This window comes from Carassius auratus, chromosome 6 (assembly GCF_003368295.1).
Source record: "Carassius auratus strain Wakin chromosome 6, ASM336829v1, whole genome shotgun sequence".
NCBI lineage: Eukaryota > Metazoa > Chordata > Actinopteri > Cypriniformes > Cyprinidae > Carassius > Carassius auratus.
In genome coordinates, this window is record NC_039248.1 from 5690630 (window position 1) to 5709401 (window position 18772).

Here is an 18772-nt window from a genome sequence, read left to right on the forward strand (position 1 = left end):
TTTGTAAACAAAATAATTTTAATTTATCGTTTTTAAATGTACTTTGATCATTCAAAATATATCTTAGGCTATATTGGGCATTGACCCCAAAAGTGTAGACCCCAAAAATTTTAGTTTTGTTCAAAAATTCACTGTTTGTGACATGAAAAGCACACAAATAGAAATAACATCCTCACTTTAATTGTTACGTTTAGACAGAACCGGTGCACTTTTTCTGGAGCTTCTCAGTTAGCTAAGCATTTTGTAGGCTTACGCAAAGTCAACGTCATTTCTCAAACCCATAGCATCTTGGAAGGCTGAAAATGTTTCTGCCACGGTCAACCAGGCTTCATCAGCTTTACTCAGCCTAGATCTCACTGTTTTAGTCACCCTGGACCAGTCCTATTGATTCCTATAATCGTCCAGACTTCTTCCCAGTTTTCAAAACATTCCATCAGTGTGCTTTTGGTTAATAAACTCAGATAACATCTTTCTTTTCTTACTGTCCCTTGGCACCTAGCACCATGTGAGTTTCAGTTACTGAATTTCTAACACAGCCTTGGAGGATTTTATGAATTTAACAAATCTTTTATGAGGACTAAGATTTCTAGAAGTTCCCTAATAATTAAAGCAAGGAGATGAAAACAATGCTTGGAAGAAAGGAAGTTGAACACTCACAATCATAAGCAAAATTATTCAAACACAATAAATTAAAGAGTTTAATATCATTTTGTGAAAGTATAATGTTAAAATACAGGACAAACTGTGCCCCGTAAGGATTTAATTTGGAACATTTCTGATGATTCTCTATTATTCAAGACTGAATCCTAGCGAACTTGGGACCAGAGCAAAAAAATATATAAAATAAATAAATAATAATAATTCACTGAGAAATGAGAATGATATCTATTGATATTACATATAATAATTTAATAAAAAAATAAAGAGACATTTAAAAACATCCACTGATTACATATAATCAATTATATCTTTAGATCAACTCTCAGGGTCTTCTGTAGACTTTCTATGCTGGCATCTAATGCTGCAAGACCGTCCCTGAAATTCTCCTCATCCTGTGTGTTAAACGTGGTCCAGGAGTTAATGCTCCAATCAGAAGCTAAAGATTTAATATCACACGAGGAAAAGGTGTTTTCTGTCACCGAAGGGTGTCCGGTGGATGCTGACTGAACACCCATCCTTAGGCATCGACGGGCATGTTGGGATTGCACTAGCCGATTGTCCAGGCCCTTATTTCTCTGATTTAAACGTAAAGCCATGCCATGATGATCTGAAACGTAATCTCGGCCATCATTCTTCACATCCTGAATGTGAAGCCCATCTGCGATGTCCAGCTTTTCAAAATCACGGCCCATATATTTTAGGCCTATATGAGCATCCACATCTTCCCTTTGATTCTTGGATGTTATCAGCTCATTACACTGAGTGAGTGGACTACTGTGAGCAACTCCTGAGGCAAGCTGCACCACTGGAGTCTCTCTTAAAGGGGTAAATGTTGTTCGCTTCTGCTCTTCTAACTGAGACTCATTATCAGCTATGGTTTCCAGGGTAGGTTTGCGTATATATGGAGAGCAGACTGGCATAAAGTTCTCTTTTCCACCATCAGTCCGACCAGGAGAGGTTGGTTGTAATGTCTGGGACCTGCAGTAAACTTGGTGGGGAGGAGAGGCCTGTCTGGTGCCCTCCAGGGTCTGAAGGTAGGTCTTCACAGAGTTTGAAAGTTTATCTGACACAGCGGTCTCCCTATGTGCATTTTCATACAATTCCAGAACACTCTTGCTAAGGTGAGAGTTTGGTTGGCATAAGTCCAACTGATGAGAATATTTGCTGGTGTGTTTTGTTTGACTTATCTGCAAATTTCTGTGTGCATGAAAAAAAAAACAACAACAGCATTTGACCTACATATTCTGTTATATACTACAGTCTCTAAATTACATTTGAAAGGGTAATTTCATTTTAGTTTAGATGAGTGGCACTCAAGCCAGAATTTAAATTACATCAATTTGCACAAAGTACAGTATCAAAATTGCTTGTTCTACAGTACAAACAAAAGGAGAACTTGTCATGCAACCTGTCAAAATTAACATATCGGCATATGGCTTTTTTTTTTTTTTTTTTATCAAGTGACATGAATATTCGTCAAAATAGAGTTTGACTGGATGCACATCCTTTCAACAACAAAAAAGAAGCACTTTCTCCTCCTTTTTAAAAGTCGCTCATCTTAACTATAGACAGTTATGTTTATTTGCATGTAGAATGATTGATTTTTTCACTGCTCTCCATGACTCCATGAGAACATACCTAACCCATGGGTTTAGTTAGTTACCTGATGACTTCCTGCAGTCTGCTGATCTCTGCCTCCCTCTGCCGAAGGCTTAAAGTCAGTTCAGTCTTCTCAATCTCATACTTTCCAAGTTTACTCTGCCAACTCTGCATTTCAGCTAATGCCTCACTCACCTCTGCATGGGTAAGTTACATGACAATTACTCACAGCATAAAGAAAAAGGCTTCAAATATGAGTGTAAATTTAACAGCAGTCATGTTTTTTATATTATTAAAATAAATATATCTTGGAATGTGCAACAAATGTTACAGTGGCGTCATACCTGTTAATACAATATCAATATAGTGATTATAAAAATCAATTCTAAGTTGTTGGTTTTTTTTTAAATATGATAATATAAAATGCTAGATGGTTAACATATTTACTATACTATAATTTAAGAAAATAATAAATAAAACCTATATAGTATTACAAATACAGACTAAAACATGATTTGAAGCTAAAAAAACGGTCTAAAAGAATTAGAGTTGTTCCGATTCCGATACTAGTATCGGAAATATCTCCGATACCACAACAAATTCTGGCATCGGCATCGGCGAGTACATGAACCCATATACCGATCCGATACCATTTTCTTAAAAAATACCTAGTTATGACCGCAAGCTTTGCCTAACCGCTGCACGGTTCTTCTTCGCTGCTCAAAATGCATTGAAAACACAGGAAGTTGTGCTGTGTTGCCACAAGCAACCCCTGTTTAGAGCAGCGAAGAAGAAATGAAAACGCGTTAGCAGCCCTTATCTATATATGACTGGATCACTCATCACATTCTAAACTGCCAAAACACAGTGAAGCCGCTTCTATATTATAGATCAGTGGTTAGCAGTATGTCTCTGTAGTACCGGTAGTTACAGACTCTCGAGTATATTCAGTACCGGCAGCTGCGTTCAGTCGCTTCCGTGTTAGTCAAAGCGCAGGGCTCCAGACAGTAGCCGAATATATACTAGTGTCTGTGAATATAAACTGCAAAATACTATTTAAATATTACTCCCGCAAAATCTACATCTCTGTGGGTGACTGGCACAGATGCGCGAGAGCTCGCTGTTTTGTAGTCTCTGCTGTGTGTCATGAGGACACGAACGCATAAACCGTCACTTCATGAGAATTTACCGTTTCATTTGAGAATACTGTCATATCATAAACACAGACACTCAAAGATCTTCATGGCAGCCCATTAAAATAAATGTTTGGTTTACATGAGTAAATTGACAATATATAAAGCTACTGTTGTAGCCTACAGTAATAATAATACGTCTCTATAATAATAATAATTATGCCTAGATGGTTGCTTGTTTTTTACTTGTTTTGTTGTAAAGAGATTATCTGATTAATAGATCTTTTTTGTTGCAGTTTTTTTATACAGTTATATTGTAAAACTTAAATACCTTTTTTAGTTTGCGGTGTTAGATTTTTGGCTGCATTTGAAGTTCTTTTTTGCATAAGAAAATAAATAATACTGTCAAATTCATGTTAGATAATAAAAATACTGTAATAAATACAGTAGTTCACCATGTATTTGTTCATGTTTTATTGAGGGATCTGTCTGAAGCACACCATAAAAAAATTCTAGCAATTTACACAGGGCTAGTAGTATATACAGCTGTATATACAGATATACACCCAGGTATCGGATCAGTACTCGGTATCGGCCGATACCCTGAGCCCAGGTATCGGAATCGGTATCGGGAAGAGAAAAAGGGTATCGGAACATCTCTAAAAAGAATGGCCTTACCCAGTCTTAGTCGTCTGTTCTCTAACTCACACAAGTCTTTGTGCTGCTTCAGGTCACCGTCTTTGTCCTCCATGTCTTTCTGTAATCTCATGTTGTCCTGTTGCAGAACATCGAGCTCTCTACGGCTCTCATTTAACTGAGTTTGTAGAGTGAGGTTCAGAGACTGCAACGCAACCGCTGTAAAAAAAAAAACATGCCAACAAACTCATACATCCATTTGGTTAGAAAATACAAGGTTAAATTCTAAAAACATATACATATTTGTACAATTGTTCTTTCATTGATTTTTTTATTTCTAAATCAAGCCCTTAATAGACATCATGAATCCACTCACCCTCCATGTCGAAGGCCTCCGGCCTGTTCCGCCGTTCTGCTCTCTCTCTCTCTAATAACTGCTGATTGAGAATACGCAAACGTCTGGGAGTCATGCAAATTAATACAAATTAGACTTGTCAATTAAAGTGTGATTTATTAAGATAAAAATTACAGGATGAAAATTTTACATAATCTGCATAATCAGGCTTATATCCAATGCCATGCAATATACTGACTTCTAAGGTAGCTTTTTGTATGCTATTCAATGCTTTTTTGCCACATTAAAGACTCTGAATGAACTTGATTTAGAGGTTACACATACCAGTAAATCTGATTAGATTTTAGTTTAGATTAATTAAATGGCATGTACCATGTAATTAATTTAATTGCAGTTTTATTTTCTCTTACCGTATTTTTCGGACTATAAGTCACACCTGAGTATAAGTCGCATGAGTCCAAAAATATGTCACAACGAGGAAAAAAAACATATATAAGACGCACCGTACTATAAGTCGCATTTATTTAGAACCAAGAACCAAGAGAAAACATTACCGTCTACAGCCAGGAGAGGGCACTCTATGTTTTCAGTGTAGACTAGCATGGAGCAGCATAGAGCGCCCTCTCGTGGCTGTAGATGGTAATGTTTTCTCTTGGTTCATTTCTCTCATTTCATGTCAAATTAATTTTGATAAATAAGTCGCACCTGACTACAAGTCACAGGACCAGCCAAACTATGAAAAAAACGTATAGTCCAGAAAATACGGTATATTGTATTTTGCTGTAGTCACTGACCTTCGCAGCTGTACATTCTCACTCCTGAGTGGCTGTAGGGCGAGTGCGATCTCAGCCTGGATGTTGGTGCTGCCCACCATGACAGGAAGCAGTGAGATGCTCTGCTCCACCTCAGAGATCAGCCGCACAGCATCACTGTCTGCACAGAAGAGTGAACGATAATACCATGTGAAACTAACACACACTCTACTTATTGGCCTAGTTTCTAGAATCTGCAAAACTAGCAACTCAATCCCCGGGTGATCTGATTCTCTGACAGTCCAATATTTTATTATGTTACAGAAAGTGAATTAGAGAATCATCGTATCAGCTTTCATTTATCAGATCTAGAGAGCAGGAGTCAGGACAGAGGGAAGAAAGGAAGATATCCCTGTAATAAAAGCCTGACAACAACAACATACACAAAGAACAATAAATTTTTTTAAAGATATGTCGACAAATGTCTCATTGTTTTTGTCTTGTATGATGTACTTTCTATTCCACAGAAGGAAGAACATCATACAGGTTTGGAACTACAAAAGTGTATAATAACTGAATATAGATAGATAGATAGATAGATAGATAGATAGATAGATAGATAGATAGATAGATAGATAGATAGATAGATAGATATTTGCTAAATTTAATATTATATGAAATTATTTTAGATGCATGAAAAAGTCAAACGAAGGAAATGTAGTCAATTATTCTCACCCTGATTAGCAACTAAAGTCTTCAGCTCTCCCAGCAGATATTTAACGGTCATCACTTTCTGTGTGGTTTTCTCTGGACTGCTGGGTTTGGCGTTGTGATTGAGAACTGTTAATTTCTCACTGATGTCTCTGACAGGTGTAGTGTCCATCCCATCTTTTATTTCATCCTCTGCATTAGTACCACTTTCTTTAGAACAGATCTCCTGCTTCTGGTCATCGCAAATAATTAGTCCATTTGGGTCAGGTTGAGGCTGGCTGGCCTGGGGCTGGTTGGGCACCTGTGTTGTTAGCACTGCAGATGAGGGAAAGGTTGAGGACCCCATGGATGATGCCAAAGGGGCTCTTGGCTCTACAGATCCCACCTAATGATGAAGCATCTATATTATTAGAACCATTAATTCAGTGCTAATTCAGTTAAATTAAAGGGGCCATATGATGCAATAAAAAAAAAAAAAAATTCTCTTTGGAGTGTTACAAGCTCTTGGTGCATGAAGAAGATCTATAAAGTTGCAAAGACTAAAGTCTGAAATTCAAAGAGATATTCTTTATAGAGTCAACCACTCGTTCTAACACGCCTCCACATCTCTACGTCACTACATGGGAAGATTTGCATAACGACGGCCAAATGTTCACGCAAAGAAAGAAGGTGTAATTGTCATTCTCTCTGTTGCCACCACCGCCATGTCGTGGAGTCGTGTGTGTTTCGTTGTGAAAGCGAAACTACTTGTTTGGCCTTGCAAAAGAGGACATGACTAGAAATCAGTGGTTAAGTTGTATTCAAACACTGTTTCAGAACAGTCCAACACAAATATTCAGATGTGTGCAGCACATTTTATGGAGGACTGTTTCCTGAACCAGTAGCCAGCAATGCATCTGTGACACAAAGGCTGTTTCTATAAAGTTGGGAAGTTCAAACATTGCAAGAACGGTCTGGGGCTTCTGACTCACAGCTTGGAAGTACGTTATTTATATTGAAATAATTTGCCAATGATAATTCAAACGTGAGTTTGAGGCGTGTAGAGTAGGCTTGGTTGTTGTTTTTCAGATCACAAATGTTTTGTTTACGCAGCATGATACACAACGCAATGCATAAAAAGACATGCATCACGGCTGTCAACTGTTTTTAATACTGATAATACAAGGTTTCGAGCACCAAATGAGCATACTGTTTCTTTTCTTTATATTAACAAATTATTTAAATCTTTTATTATTCAAGAGTTATTTGTATAGTGTTTTCCCGGAGGCTATATTCAGCCTGAACAATTAAACTTTCAGAATTATACACCGTCCATCACAACTGAAATATTTATACACAGAATCCAAAATGTGTACACTTTTGTACATTAGTACACTACAGACTTTGAAAATCACATTTATTTCAACAACTAAAAAAAAATGTTCTATACTTGTAAATTTAGATCATAAATCATCTGGAAGCTGAACAAATAAACTTTCCTTTGATGTATGGTTTGTTATGATAGGTCAATATTTAACTGAGATACTGTACAACTATTTGAGATTATATTGAGAAAATCATCTTTAAATTTGTCCACATTAAGTTCTTAGCAATGCATATTACTAATCAAAAAATAAGTTTAAATATATTTACAGTAAAAACTGTAAAAAAAAAAAAAATTCCTTGGAACATGATCTTTACTTAATATCCTAATGATTTTTGGCATAAAAGAAAAATCTATAAATTTGACCCGTACAATGTATTTTTGGCTATTGCTACAAATATACCCCAGTGGCTTGAGACTGGTTTTGTGGTCCAGGGTCACACACACACACACATATATTTATTTTTATAAATTTTTAATGGATCAACAGCTCTCCTTGTTTGCATAGTGGATTATAGTGCAGTAAACATACAGATTCACTGTGAGCTGATCCAGGTCTCTGAGGGCTCAGTGTAGGTGTGGATGTAGTCAGCCGACAGTTAAATACACTGGATTTGTAAACCTGACCTGCAAACAGAGTGAGTACACAAATTGTATGTTCATTTACTAATTATCTTTACTATGTTAGAGTCATTATACTGTCTGTTAGTTAGTATGTCTGTTACCCGAAGATGGAAGATTACAGCTAGCAGCAGGCTGAGAGTAAGCCAGTGGAAGTGAGTTTTGCGGTTCATGTTCTGCTTGCGTTACAGGGGTCAGACCTGAAGGATGATCCTTTGACACTTGTGTCCGTCTGATCCAAGGGTACTGATCACAGCACCCAGCTGAACTCCGGTGACAACTGGTAGATGGAATCGTCTTCTGCACTGGAGGAGCTACAGTAAAAGAACAACAACAAGTTGTGATCTTGAAAATAACAGGATGAAGATTTTACATAATCTGCATAATCAGGAAGTATCTGTGCTCCTGAAAATGACTTTAACAATAATAACCTGTTTCTGTATTTCATTACATTTACATTTAGCAGAAGCTTTTATCCAAAGTAACTTACAGATGAGGACAATGTAAGCAATCAAAAGCAACAAAAGAGCAATGATATATAAGTGCTATAAGTCTCAGTTAGCTTAAAGGAGTACACGTAGCAAGTTTTTTTTAAATTATATAATCAATAAAAAGTAAACAGATACAATGCAAAAAAATTTGAAAGCTATTGTTAGTTTTTTGTTAGGAAACAAGCAGCAAATAGAGTGCAAGTCTAAAATGGAAAAGTTTATATATATATATATATATATATATATATATATATATATATATATATATATATATATATATATATATATGAGAGAGAGAAAGAGAAAGAGAGAGAGAGAATTAGAATAGAGTGCTAGAGTTAGAGGGTCAACTAAAGATGCAAGAGATGTGTTTTTAGCCAATTCTTGAAGATGGCTAAGGACTCAGGTGCTCAGATTGAGTTTGACAGGTCATTCCTCCAGGAGGGAACATTTAATTTAAAAGTCAGTGAAAGTGATTTAGTGCTTCTTTGGGATGGCACAATCAAGCGGCGTTCACTTGCAGAATGCAAACTTCTAGAGGGTACAAAAACTCTGAAGTAATGAATTGGTAGTTTTGTAGGCAAACATCAATGCCTTGAATTTTATGTAGCCAGTGCAAGTTGATAAACAGAGGTGTGTAGTGCATTCTTTTTGGCTCATTAAATTGTTCATGATTAATTGTTAAATTAATTAAAGGTTTGATAGAACTGGCTGGAAGACCTGCCAAGAGAGCATTGCAATAGTCCAGCCTGGACAGTGCAAGAGCTTGAACAAGGAGTTGTGAAGCATGCTCCGAAAGAAAGGGTCTGATCTTCTTGATGTTGAATAAATCTGCTGGACCGGACAGTTTTAGCAGTGTGGTCTGAAATAGTCAGCTAATCATCAATCATAACTCTAAAGTTTCTGGCTGTTTTTGAAGGAATTATGGTTGACGTGCCTAACTGGATGGTGAAACTGTGGTGAAACTATGAGTTTGCTGGAACCACAAGCATATCCATCTTGGCAAGATTGAGTTGAAGGTGATGGTCCATCATCCAGCAAGAAATGTCTGTTAGACAAGGTGAGATGAGAGTAGCTACCGTCGGATCATCAGGATGGAATAAAAAGGTAGAGTTGAGTGTCATCAGCATTGCAGTGGTATGAAAAGCCATGGTTTTGAATGACAGAACCTAGTGATGCCATGTAGACAGAGAAGAGAAGTGGTCCAAGAACTGAGCCCTGAGGCACCCCAGTAATTAGATGTTGCAACTTGGTCACTTCACCTCTCCAAGATACTTTGAACGACAGGTAAGACTCAAACCACTGGAGTGCTGTTCTTGAGAAACTCTTTGCCAATAGGATTGACAGGAGGATCTGGTGGTTTACTGTGCCCAAAGCAACGGACAGATCCAGCAAAATAAGTATTGAAGATTTGGAATCTGCTCTTTTTCTACTTTGGCATTCACACAAATTGTACTAGGGTTTTTACAAAGGATGGAAGTAAAATAGGAAGATTGACAAATGTGTCACATTTCATAAAACAGGTATACATTCTAGCAGAACTTCTTTTGATAAGATACAAAATGTAAAATATATTTAAGGCCATTACCTGGCCGTTTGTTTGCATATATAGCTGTGTTTGTCTTCTTCCCATGCCTTTTCTTGTCAGTTTCCATTTTTCTTGATACATTTTTGGGTTTGGATTTGAAGGTGCAGGTTTTTGTTCCCTGTGGTTTGGGCTTTGATTCTGTTGTGGGAAGATTATTGCTCTCATCACTTCTCAAATGCTGAACATACAAAATGTATGGATTTTGTAAATACAATACCTTCTTGTTCAGTTTGAAATATCCCATTGTGTAAATCAGCACATCGGTCGAGTCCCTTATGTATCATCGTCCACAGGATGCAATTTTTAATCAGAAAGAATTTCACAAAAGCTTAAAAATGAATATACTGATTTTCAGTTCTTTTCAGTTTATACATTACTACTTCTAGTATGTGGCTGCTATTGTTTACCTGATCTTTGGAGTCTGGCTCTGAATAAAGAGAATATGCTGGTTCAAGAGGAGGAACATATCTCCCAGCAACCCTAAACCAGACACCATTTCTGTATGTCAAATGTTTGTTTCAACTATTTAGAAGTGTCTAAATTCATGCAGTATGGACAGGATTTCTGTTATCCAGTCTGTTACCTTTTCTTGTGTATCGGTTCACATCCAGAGGCTATCAGTCTGCCTGCTGAAATCACCTGCAAAACATAATTTGCTTATTAATAAAACAAAACAATGTACAATAATTTATATAAAATAATATAAATATATAGCTTACAACCACTACCTTTGGTCTTGATACTCCCTGTCTTGCCATATTTGATTAAATCTGCAAATTTCACCAAGTGCACCTACCAAGCAACAAATATTTATCCATCGTGATCGTATAGGTCTAATAATGGTTAATGTCATTAACTTCAAAACCGTACAGACCAAATGTCAAATCAAACTGCACTCATCTAAAAACCAGACCCATATGTATGACTCTGCTAAAAACTAAGGAATGAAAATCAAAACAAACCGCTTCTGTTACAATCATCAGTTGCAGTTTGCGTTCAAAAACGGAAGCTGAGTGCCGTGGACCAATGGGAATACAGTCAGATTTAATCTGTAGATTTCATTCGTGGATTACAGAAAAAAAATCAAACCTGTCATCTATTGGCCTCGGACTATGTCAATCAAATAAGTACTAGCCACTCAGATTCCTCAGACTCAGCCAACGCCCATCACGGCTTCAGACGCCAGAAAGGTGTTTCCATGGAGATGGAATGGAAGAATGATCAGTCTGATATTTTGCGGTTCTGTAAAATGATATTCCAGCATGTCAATTCTATAATTAACGTTTTTTTTTTGCCTTTAATACTTTTTATACTGTAAGTTAAATAACTTTTATTTTAATTTTCACTTTCTTAAATAGTCAATATGTTAGCACCATATACTGTATAAAAACACAAGTAGGCTCATAATACGTTAGTTTTTTTTATTTAATTCTAGTGAAATGAAATCGGACAGAATAAGTGGTCCACCATATTTCAGAGCAGAGTGCGAAATACCCTGCATAAAATCCAGTCTTGTGAGAGAACAAGAAAGCTAAAAACCCTGAACGCTATTTTTGACTGGGGTGTTTATCGCCTCCTGGGTAATGGGTAGATGAGGTTACAGTCTGTTCTCTTCCTCTCGTTATCCCATTAAATTCTCATCCAAAACACAGTTTACCACAATTGATGAAATCAGACACCCTCGCGATGCCATATGCCTTCCTGTGGTGAAAGAATCATACAGCTTTTCAGAAGGGAAAGGTGACCACAAATCATTCATGTTTGATCGTTTATAATGTTATCTATCTTTGAACAACTACATCTGTAAAATTAATTTATATATTTTAAAGATGTTTATATTCTACAGGGTATCCAGATAGAGAGTGCCATGTGAAATCTGTCTCTGTAAGATATATGCTACAGGTCACAAAACATCTCAATCAGCAAACATACATTAGAGCACATATGGTCATTGTTTAGATGTGGCATGAGTCATGACATTTCTATATATTATTATTTATTTTGATGTAAATCATGAATTCACTTGTATATGTTTTATTCAGACTCAGCTGTAATTCAGAATCAAGAATATGATCACTTTTGCATGCACAACAGTGAAAACTGCAGGTTTGGGATCCATTAAAATCAAGCACTTTTCTCACTGGCAGAGGGTTTCATTAGACCACTGCTCTGAAGATCTCATTCTCACCAACTTTTCCCTGCATACTCTGAAGAATATAAATTCTTCCTTATGAATGTTTGATGACTTATAGATTTGTGTTCCGCTTTCTCAGCAGGTTATATAAATCTACATAAAGTGATGTGAAGCTGTTCGTTTTGATCCTCACAGCGCTGCCTACTCAATGATGTTTTCCAGCTGGGTTTTGATGACATCCTTCTGGAGGGATGATCACCTGCCTTGGCGTAAGAACTATTATATATAAGACCAAGCATGCATCAAGAATCAATCCATCTGAATCAGGTACATTTTATAATAGCAAAATTAGACAAATAAAGTATGTCTACTAGAACACTGCATGCTTTCAATTGAATTGCTTGCACACATCTGAAAATGTGAATACATTTTTCTCTTGTATCATACCACTGAGGCTTCTATAAAACCATATTTCCTCAAGAGGGCGGCATTTCAACATTTACGAGCACGTTTTCCTCACATAGCCTCAATCTTTCTAAAAAAGCGTTTGTCATTGAATTTAAGTTATGTAGAAGACCGATTAATCGTATTAATATTATCTTACAAATCAGCAAGTCATGCGGTAGTACAATTATTTAGTAGGCCTATGTCGACATTTGTTTTCGCAGATGTTGAATTCACCCTGTGCAAAATCTGAATCACAGGAAGACCAAATTTCCTGCATGGTTAGAGTCGACAGGGCTATTTAACTTCCAGAAACAACACAATTGTGGTCACGCTCAAGCATACTTTTGATTTTTAAAGGGATGTGCTGATTGACAGTAGTGCTACTGGCACATTCCCACCAAACTAAATAATATTGTTACAACTAGAAAGTTTTTATAGACTGAACCAAGAACCTGATAATAGGCCCTACAAGTGACACAATACAGTAATATTATGCGTACGTCACAAATAAGAATAATCATTCAAATGTCTCTTTAATAGGCCTGCAGGTTATTTCCTGTTAATTTGAGAAACAATGTAGGCTACTCGAACTAATGACTGTGTTTACATGGAGCAGGGGATAGTTTAGGAGGTTTCTTATTATAACTTATTTATTTATTATCTGATTATCTGATTATTATTTTTTTATTTATAATTATTATTATTATTTTCTAATATTAAGTGTGGTTTTCGCTTAAATAAATAAATAAATAAAAATAAAACAAAATAAAAAGGTCACTCTGAGCAGGGTTTCGGCGGAGGATGGAAAATGGAACACCTGGAGTGGATTTATAGCTTGGATTTGGAGTTGAAACTAGCTCCGCTCCACTCATATGCGCTCCAAACCGTGATGCTTTGGTTTCTTTTTTGGAACCATTTTCGTTTGTGACTAAAAAAAGAAAAATTTTGTTTATAAAAAATAATAATAATAATGCTTAAGCAATATTGTTCCTTAATATAGTAAATTTTATATAATAAATGTATTATATAGTGTAAAAATCTATATGTTCTCACTGTTTGTGTGATAATTTCACAGAATAGCTACCTACAAATGCTATTTTTAAAGATTAACATGACCACCACTTTTCATTTAAACAACGATATTTAGTGAACAAAATAACCACTTTTATGGAAATCTGCAAATAAGTTTTAAATAGAGTTCCAATGATAAAAGCATCCTAACAGACCGCGATTCGTTGATTCTAATTAGCAGGCATCCCTTTAACAGGACCGTATGGTGATGGTTTGGGGTTCTCTGGCCTCTTGAGAAATACACACACCCCATTATCAACGCATCAGGAGGACAGATTTGGTCCAGTTCTCCACGCTGCGCCACAATAAAGAACCTAGAACGATTGTATATACCTCTATAACAGTCGTTGCATTAGCTGCATTGTTTCCTATGTAATAGTGGGAGGCTGGAGCATACTGTGGAGGCAGTTTGCGGTTCGCTCGGTCAGTGTAGGTTAGCGCTGCCATTATATCCACTGGGTTGTGCGAAACATCGAACGGATGGAGGAATATACTACGGGTGGAGGAGGAACGGATGAATAAGGGATTTTAAGAGACATGTTTTAACATTGCATACGCGTTTTACACGGCTCTCTATATCGGGGTTCCCCCAGCAGTTGTCTTGCAGAGGCGGGTAGGCTTTAAACAAAAGCGCCCCGAGGAGCGCTGGATACAGTATCGCTGAGCGCAGAACCTCGGGCATCATCATCATCATCATCATCATTCACTACTACGAGCGTTCACCAATGGAGACGGCCACGCGCTCTAGTGTTCCTCACACATAGATCACAAAGATCCGTAGGTGTAAAGTCCGACCATCATCATAAGCATCATCCGTGGAAACGTATCCTGCAAAGATGAATTCTGCCGAGGCGGCTGAGGAAGGACCGACCGATCCAGACACGGAGCCGTTTTTAAAAACAGGTATATGCTTTTGTTACATTGGATGTCAATGAGTTTATTTTACTCATCAATCCGCACATGCACTTAGAGGTTGCATTACAGAGTTAAACAGCATTAGAAGCTGTCAGATGTGTCCCATTATGCCCGAATGGCATAATTTAGCGGTCTGGATGTGCATCACACCCTTCACATATAGGATATTGCATATAGTCTGTGATGCATATGCGTGATAAAACTGCCATATTCCTCAAAAGCCTGTGTGTGATGTTCATACGTGATTTGGCACGTTCAACGCCCTTACATTGCATGTCTGGGCTATTGTGCACAAGAGCAAGGAACCCCCCTGTAAATTGTATGCTACCTCACCTGTCACTTTTTCTCACACCCTCAACACCTTCTCTAATTACGTTACTATCACCGACGCGCCAGGGATCGCGTTGCGCGGCGCGGCGCGGCGCGGGAGTGGCTCAGCCTTTTGTCGGTCGTGACATTGATTCATGTTTCTGAAGCCTGTTGATTCAAACAAACAGTAGATATTCTTAGTGCTGTACTTCCTTTTTCACGAGAAACAGAAAAGCATTTTTATTATGAGAAAAGGCAGCGTGGAGAGATGCAAGAAGGGCATCTACTCTTCTGCATCCAGCCCAGTGTCCACCCTGACACCTCCACCAGCTGTGGTTCAGTGATTTTGTTCACTTTTATGTACTAGAGATTTACCAGTGCATGAGCTATGACCCTTAAAACTGACCCACTTCTGGTAAGCCAATAATGCACATCTGTCTGTATGTTGCCTGTGTCGGAATGTGAGTATGCATCTATGGATATCACATATGTGTATGCATAATATGGCATGCATTCACTGTGTTTGGTGAATACATATATATTATATGTCATTTGCATCTATCCTGTGTGTGTGAAGATCATACACTGTCTTTTACATTTCAGTGTCTGCATGATTTACAGTTTATATAATTATTATATGAACAGAGATGGCTAAAGATATAGTTTTCTACTATATATGGATAAATAGGGCTGCTTGTCATTTTACACTCCTGTTAATAATTCTCAATTAGACTTAAATGCCTTCAGTCTTGTTTTTGAGCATTTCAATCATTGTTGCACAGGTAAAAAGATTCAGTTCATTTAAGCCATATTGACCCACATTTGTGACAACATGGCCCAGCGGGTCAAATTATATGAGAAGTTGTCACACTGTGAATCTGCCATTATAGCACATTTAAACTGTTAAACAATTACAAAACATTTATTGCAAAAGCAAAAATACAATATGTAACTTGTTAATATTTATACACCATAATATACACAATATACACCATAATAGATATAAATAAATTGCATAAATTAAGTAAATTGTATAAATCATACATAAAATATAAATTGTGGAAAATTAAAAAAATTGAAACACGACTTGCTCCAATCTAAAATTTAAATAAAAATGCCTGTGTTGTAAGAATATAAAGAAGATAGACATGCTGACTGCAAAAAATATATAGTTACCTAATATTTTTCGCATTTAGTTTTTTTATATTTACAGTAGAAAATTAATTTTCATGAGAAAAATGCTTTGAGGTATTAAGTCTTGTTTTTCTTTTTTTTCTTTCTTTTTTAGAAAATAAAACCTAAACATAATTTATTTGTATGTAGAATGATAAAATGATTTCTGAAACATTTATCTAAATGAAGTGTTTTAAAAAACTAAATTTTCATAAGTTTAAGGAAAATTTAAACTTAATTCAGAAAAAACAAGTTTATTTTTCTTATACCCCTTTTGCATGTTTTTCCTATTTTATAAGCATAGAGTCACTAAATTACATTTACATTAAATACATTTTTCAGAAAATGATCTCTTATGTCATTTTGATTCTTAATGAAATGTATCTCGATTTAGGAATGCTCGCATACCTTTGAGTATTTTTGCAGTGTTTTGTTAAGACAATTTTTTTTATATCTATATATTAAAAAGCAACACACAAAACCACTTCTAGAATCAGGCATTTTTGTGACAGGATTTTTGACCCCAAACCCTTTCATCACAGCACTCATATAGCTGGATGTGTGTCAGTCTGTCTCTGATTGGTCAGTTAGCAGGAGGTGTGTGCGCAGGGCAGACTCTGAGTGTCTCCTCCTATGATGGAGGTTCTCTTGCACGATCCTCCCACACCCCCTACGCTGTAATCCAACATATTCACCGTCTAATAGTGCCTGTATTTCTGCTCTCTTCATCGGATTAGCACGATCACACTGGGTGGGATACTCGTGTCCATAGGATTGGACGTCTGGGAATCAGGTTGTCCCTAGTCCACAAGGATGTCAGACGCTGAGAGAGGACGGCGGAGACAGACACCGCTGTGCCAGTGTGGGAGATCACAATCACTGTGTGGAGACGAGCGTCTCGTTCATGTGCAGCATCCCTGCAGATGCTCATCTGGGGTCTTGTTTGAGGTGTAAGAGGCAGGCAGAATGAATCAGAGCTTGAATGTTAGTTTATGAACATGAATCACCTCATTATCTTTTACATGAGTCCACAGATCGATAGATAGATAGATAGATAGATAGATAGATAGATAGATAGATAGATAGATAGATAGATAGATAGATAGATAGATAGATAGATAGATAGATAGATAGATATACAGTCCTTGTTACAAAATGATTTCTAATCTTTTAAATGGTATGCTTCTGGTGGTTCATGTTTTGCAGAATTTAAAAAGTAACTAGTCTGTAGAGCTTCTCATTTAAGCATTTTGACATTTAAAGGTTGAGATTTGCCAGAGAACGGATGCTTGTAAATTGTTGTGACATGATTTCTCAGCTCCAACAAGCAGTTTTTAAATAAACATAGGCTATCTCAAACTGTGAAGCAGACAGCTGTTGAATTTATGATTGCTCTTTTATTATGTTCATGCATTCCAGGTGCATAGATAAAGGGTATTTGCTTTTCCAAACACCATTCAGTTTGAAATCTCTCTTTAAACAGTGAAAACACAGACTGGTGATGCTGTAAATTTTTTTTAGAAAAACAAACTAAAAATGCTGTTGGATAACTGCAAAAGGAAATGGTTTAAAGCTGATTTGAATGAAAATTTGAAGTCAATAAATCAGATTAATGCTTTTTGTAAGTTAACAGTATAAGAAGAACATTCCCAGAAGTCCCTGAAAGCACATCTGATCTATATACTCTTTTCATTTCTGTTTATTACTATTAGTGGTGTAAATGTACAATTAGTAATGTAAACGTACAATACTTATTTATTTTATTAGTGTTTATTAGTATAATTTTATTTCTATAGTTTAAATGAACTTTGAATTGTACTTATTAGTGAGTAAATGTACTGTAGTTCTGTCTTTTGGAGTGAAAATCCAGGATGTTTTGCTTGTAACTGTGTTCTATAGAGACAAATTGTTGAGATTGTGGCCAGTTAACCAAAAAAACAAAAAAAAAACCTAGTGAACTTGTTATGCAGCTTCCTTTGCATGTGTCATCACACATTGAACTAGAAAAATTGTGTCTCCATTTCCATGAGTGCAATAGTACACAAGTTTGAAAATTAGTGGAGATAAGGTTTCATCCTCTGGAAATCTGTTGGAACTTGATAAGGACATGACCTTAGGGGTCACATCACGTTGTTTTGATTTGTGAAGTTCATCTTCCAAGTTCCAAGCATAAAAAGAAACTGAAAAACTGTGCAGGAAAATGAACAGCAAAGTAAAGTGTTACTACTGTAGTTATAAGATAGAAGGCTCAAAAGAGGCAAAAGAACTTGCTGCTTACTGAACATATTTTACTGAGCACTCATATCGAAAAAGTGTTATCTTCAGCAACTAAACCACAGAGCAAAACTGCGACCTGTGTTATTATGATTTACTGTAATCCCTGAACATATGGATTTTACAAGATGCAAGAGTTACCCTCTACACCTCGTTCCACACAGAAGAGGACTGTGCTTAAAATTTGAAACATGGGCTTCAGAGAGGCAAACCTTGCACCACACACCTCATCCTTAGCAGGCTTTCTCTACTGAATGAGGGCCAGAGGGGTTGCTGTAGCAACTGTTGCCAAGATTCCTGCTCAGGACTGGAGTTCTCTGAGCAGAATAGGTACATTCCGTGATTATGTTGGCCAGGAGACAGTGAAATCAATTTTAGAAGTATTTTTGGATTATATCCATTAGGGGCAACTCAGCTGCACTTTTTCATTACAACACTTCTACTTCCTGCCATTTGTCAGCAATGCACTGATTGAAAAGGTTTCTATAGAAAATCTTCAAGGGTCTTACAATCTTTAAATGTAATATTACAGGGATAGTT

General features: G+C 36.7%; 2 protein-coding genes across 4 annotated transcripts in view; one reads left to right on the forward strand and one right to left on the reverse strand.

Annotated features, from left to right (window-relative positions):
• Positions 1-758: 758 nt before the first annotated feature.
• Positions 759-10950, reverse strand: ccdc14 (coiled-coil domain containing 14). 3 transcript variants are annotated; one of them, XM_026257848.1, is made up of 14 exons: positions 10872-10950; positions 10629-10701; positions 10493-10548; positions 10317-10389; positions 10127-10181; positions 9910-10047; positions 7935-8144; positions 7742-7836; positions 5871-6231; positions 5178-5316; positions 4405-4487; positions 4071-4247; positions 2324-2456; positions 762-1857 (listed from the first exon to the last, which is right to left on the reverse strand). In XM_026257848.1, exons 2-14 carry the CDS (start codon positions 10665-10667, stop codon positions 963-965), a joined length of 2454 nt encoding a protein of 817 aa, XP_026113633.1. In that variant the 5' UTR covers positions 10668-10701; positions 10872-10950; the 3' UTR covers positions 762-962. The 3 variants fall into 3 exon arrangements, with proteins under 3 accessions (XP_026113635.1, XP_026113633.1, XP_026113634.1); XM_026257849.1 differs by having other exon boundaries at positions 763-1857; positions 10638-10701; XM_026257850.1 differs by having other exon boundaries at positions 759-1857; positions 8031-8144; positions 10629-10917.
• Positions 10951-14397: 3447 nt separating this feature from the next.
• kalrnb (kalirin RhoGEF kinase b) overlaps positions 14398-18772 on the forward strand; it is a 73798-nt gene continuing 69423 nt past the window's right edge. Inside the window, exon 1 of the mRNA XM_026257852.1 lies at positions 14398-14464. Within this exon, the coding sequence (XP_026113637.1) occupies positions 14398-14464 (67 nt within the window). The remainder of the gene's footprint in view (positions 14465-18772) is intronic.

Excerpts from the sequence above, each read along its gene's own strand:
- ccdc14 (XM_026257848.1), bottom strand. The coding sequence starts at position 10,667 with ATGGCAAGACAGGGAGTATCAAGACCAAAGGTAGTGGTT. Across the intron at positions 5,317-5,870 it reads GACTTTAGTTGCTAATCAGG|ACAGTGATGCTGTGCGGCTG; the intron begins GTGAGAATAATT and ends TCTTCTGTGCAG. Across the intron at positions 1,858-2,323 it reads AGACTGCAGGAAGTCATCAG|AAATTTGCAGATAAGTCAAA; the intron begins GTAACTAACTAA and ends TCATGCACACAG.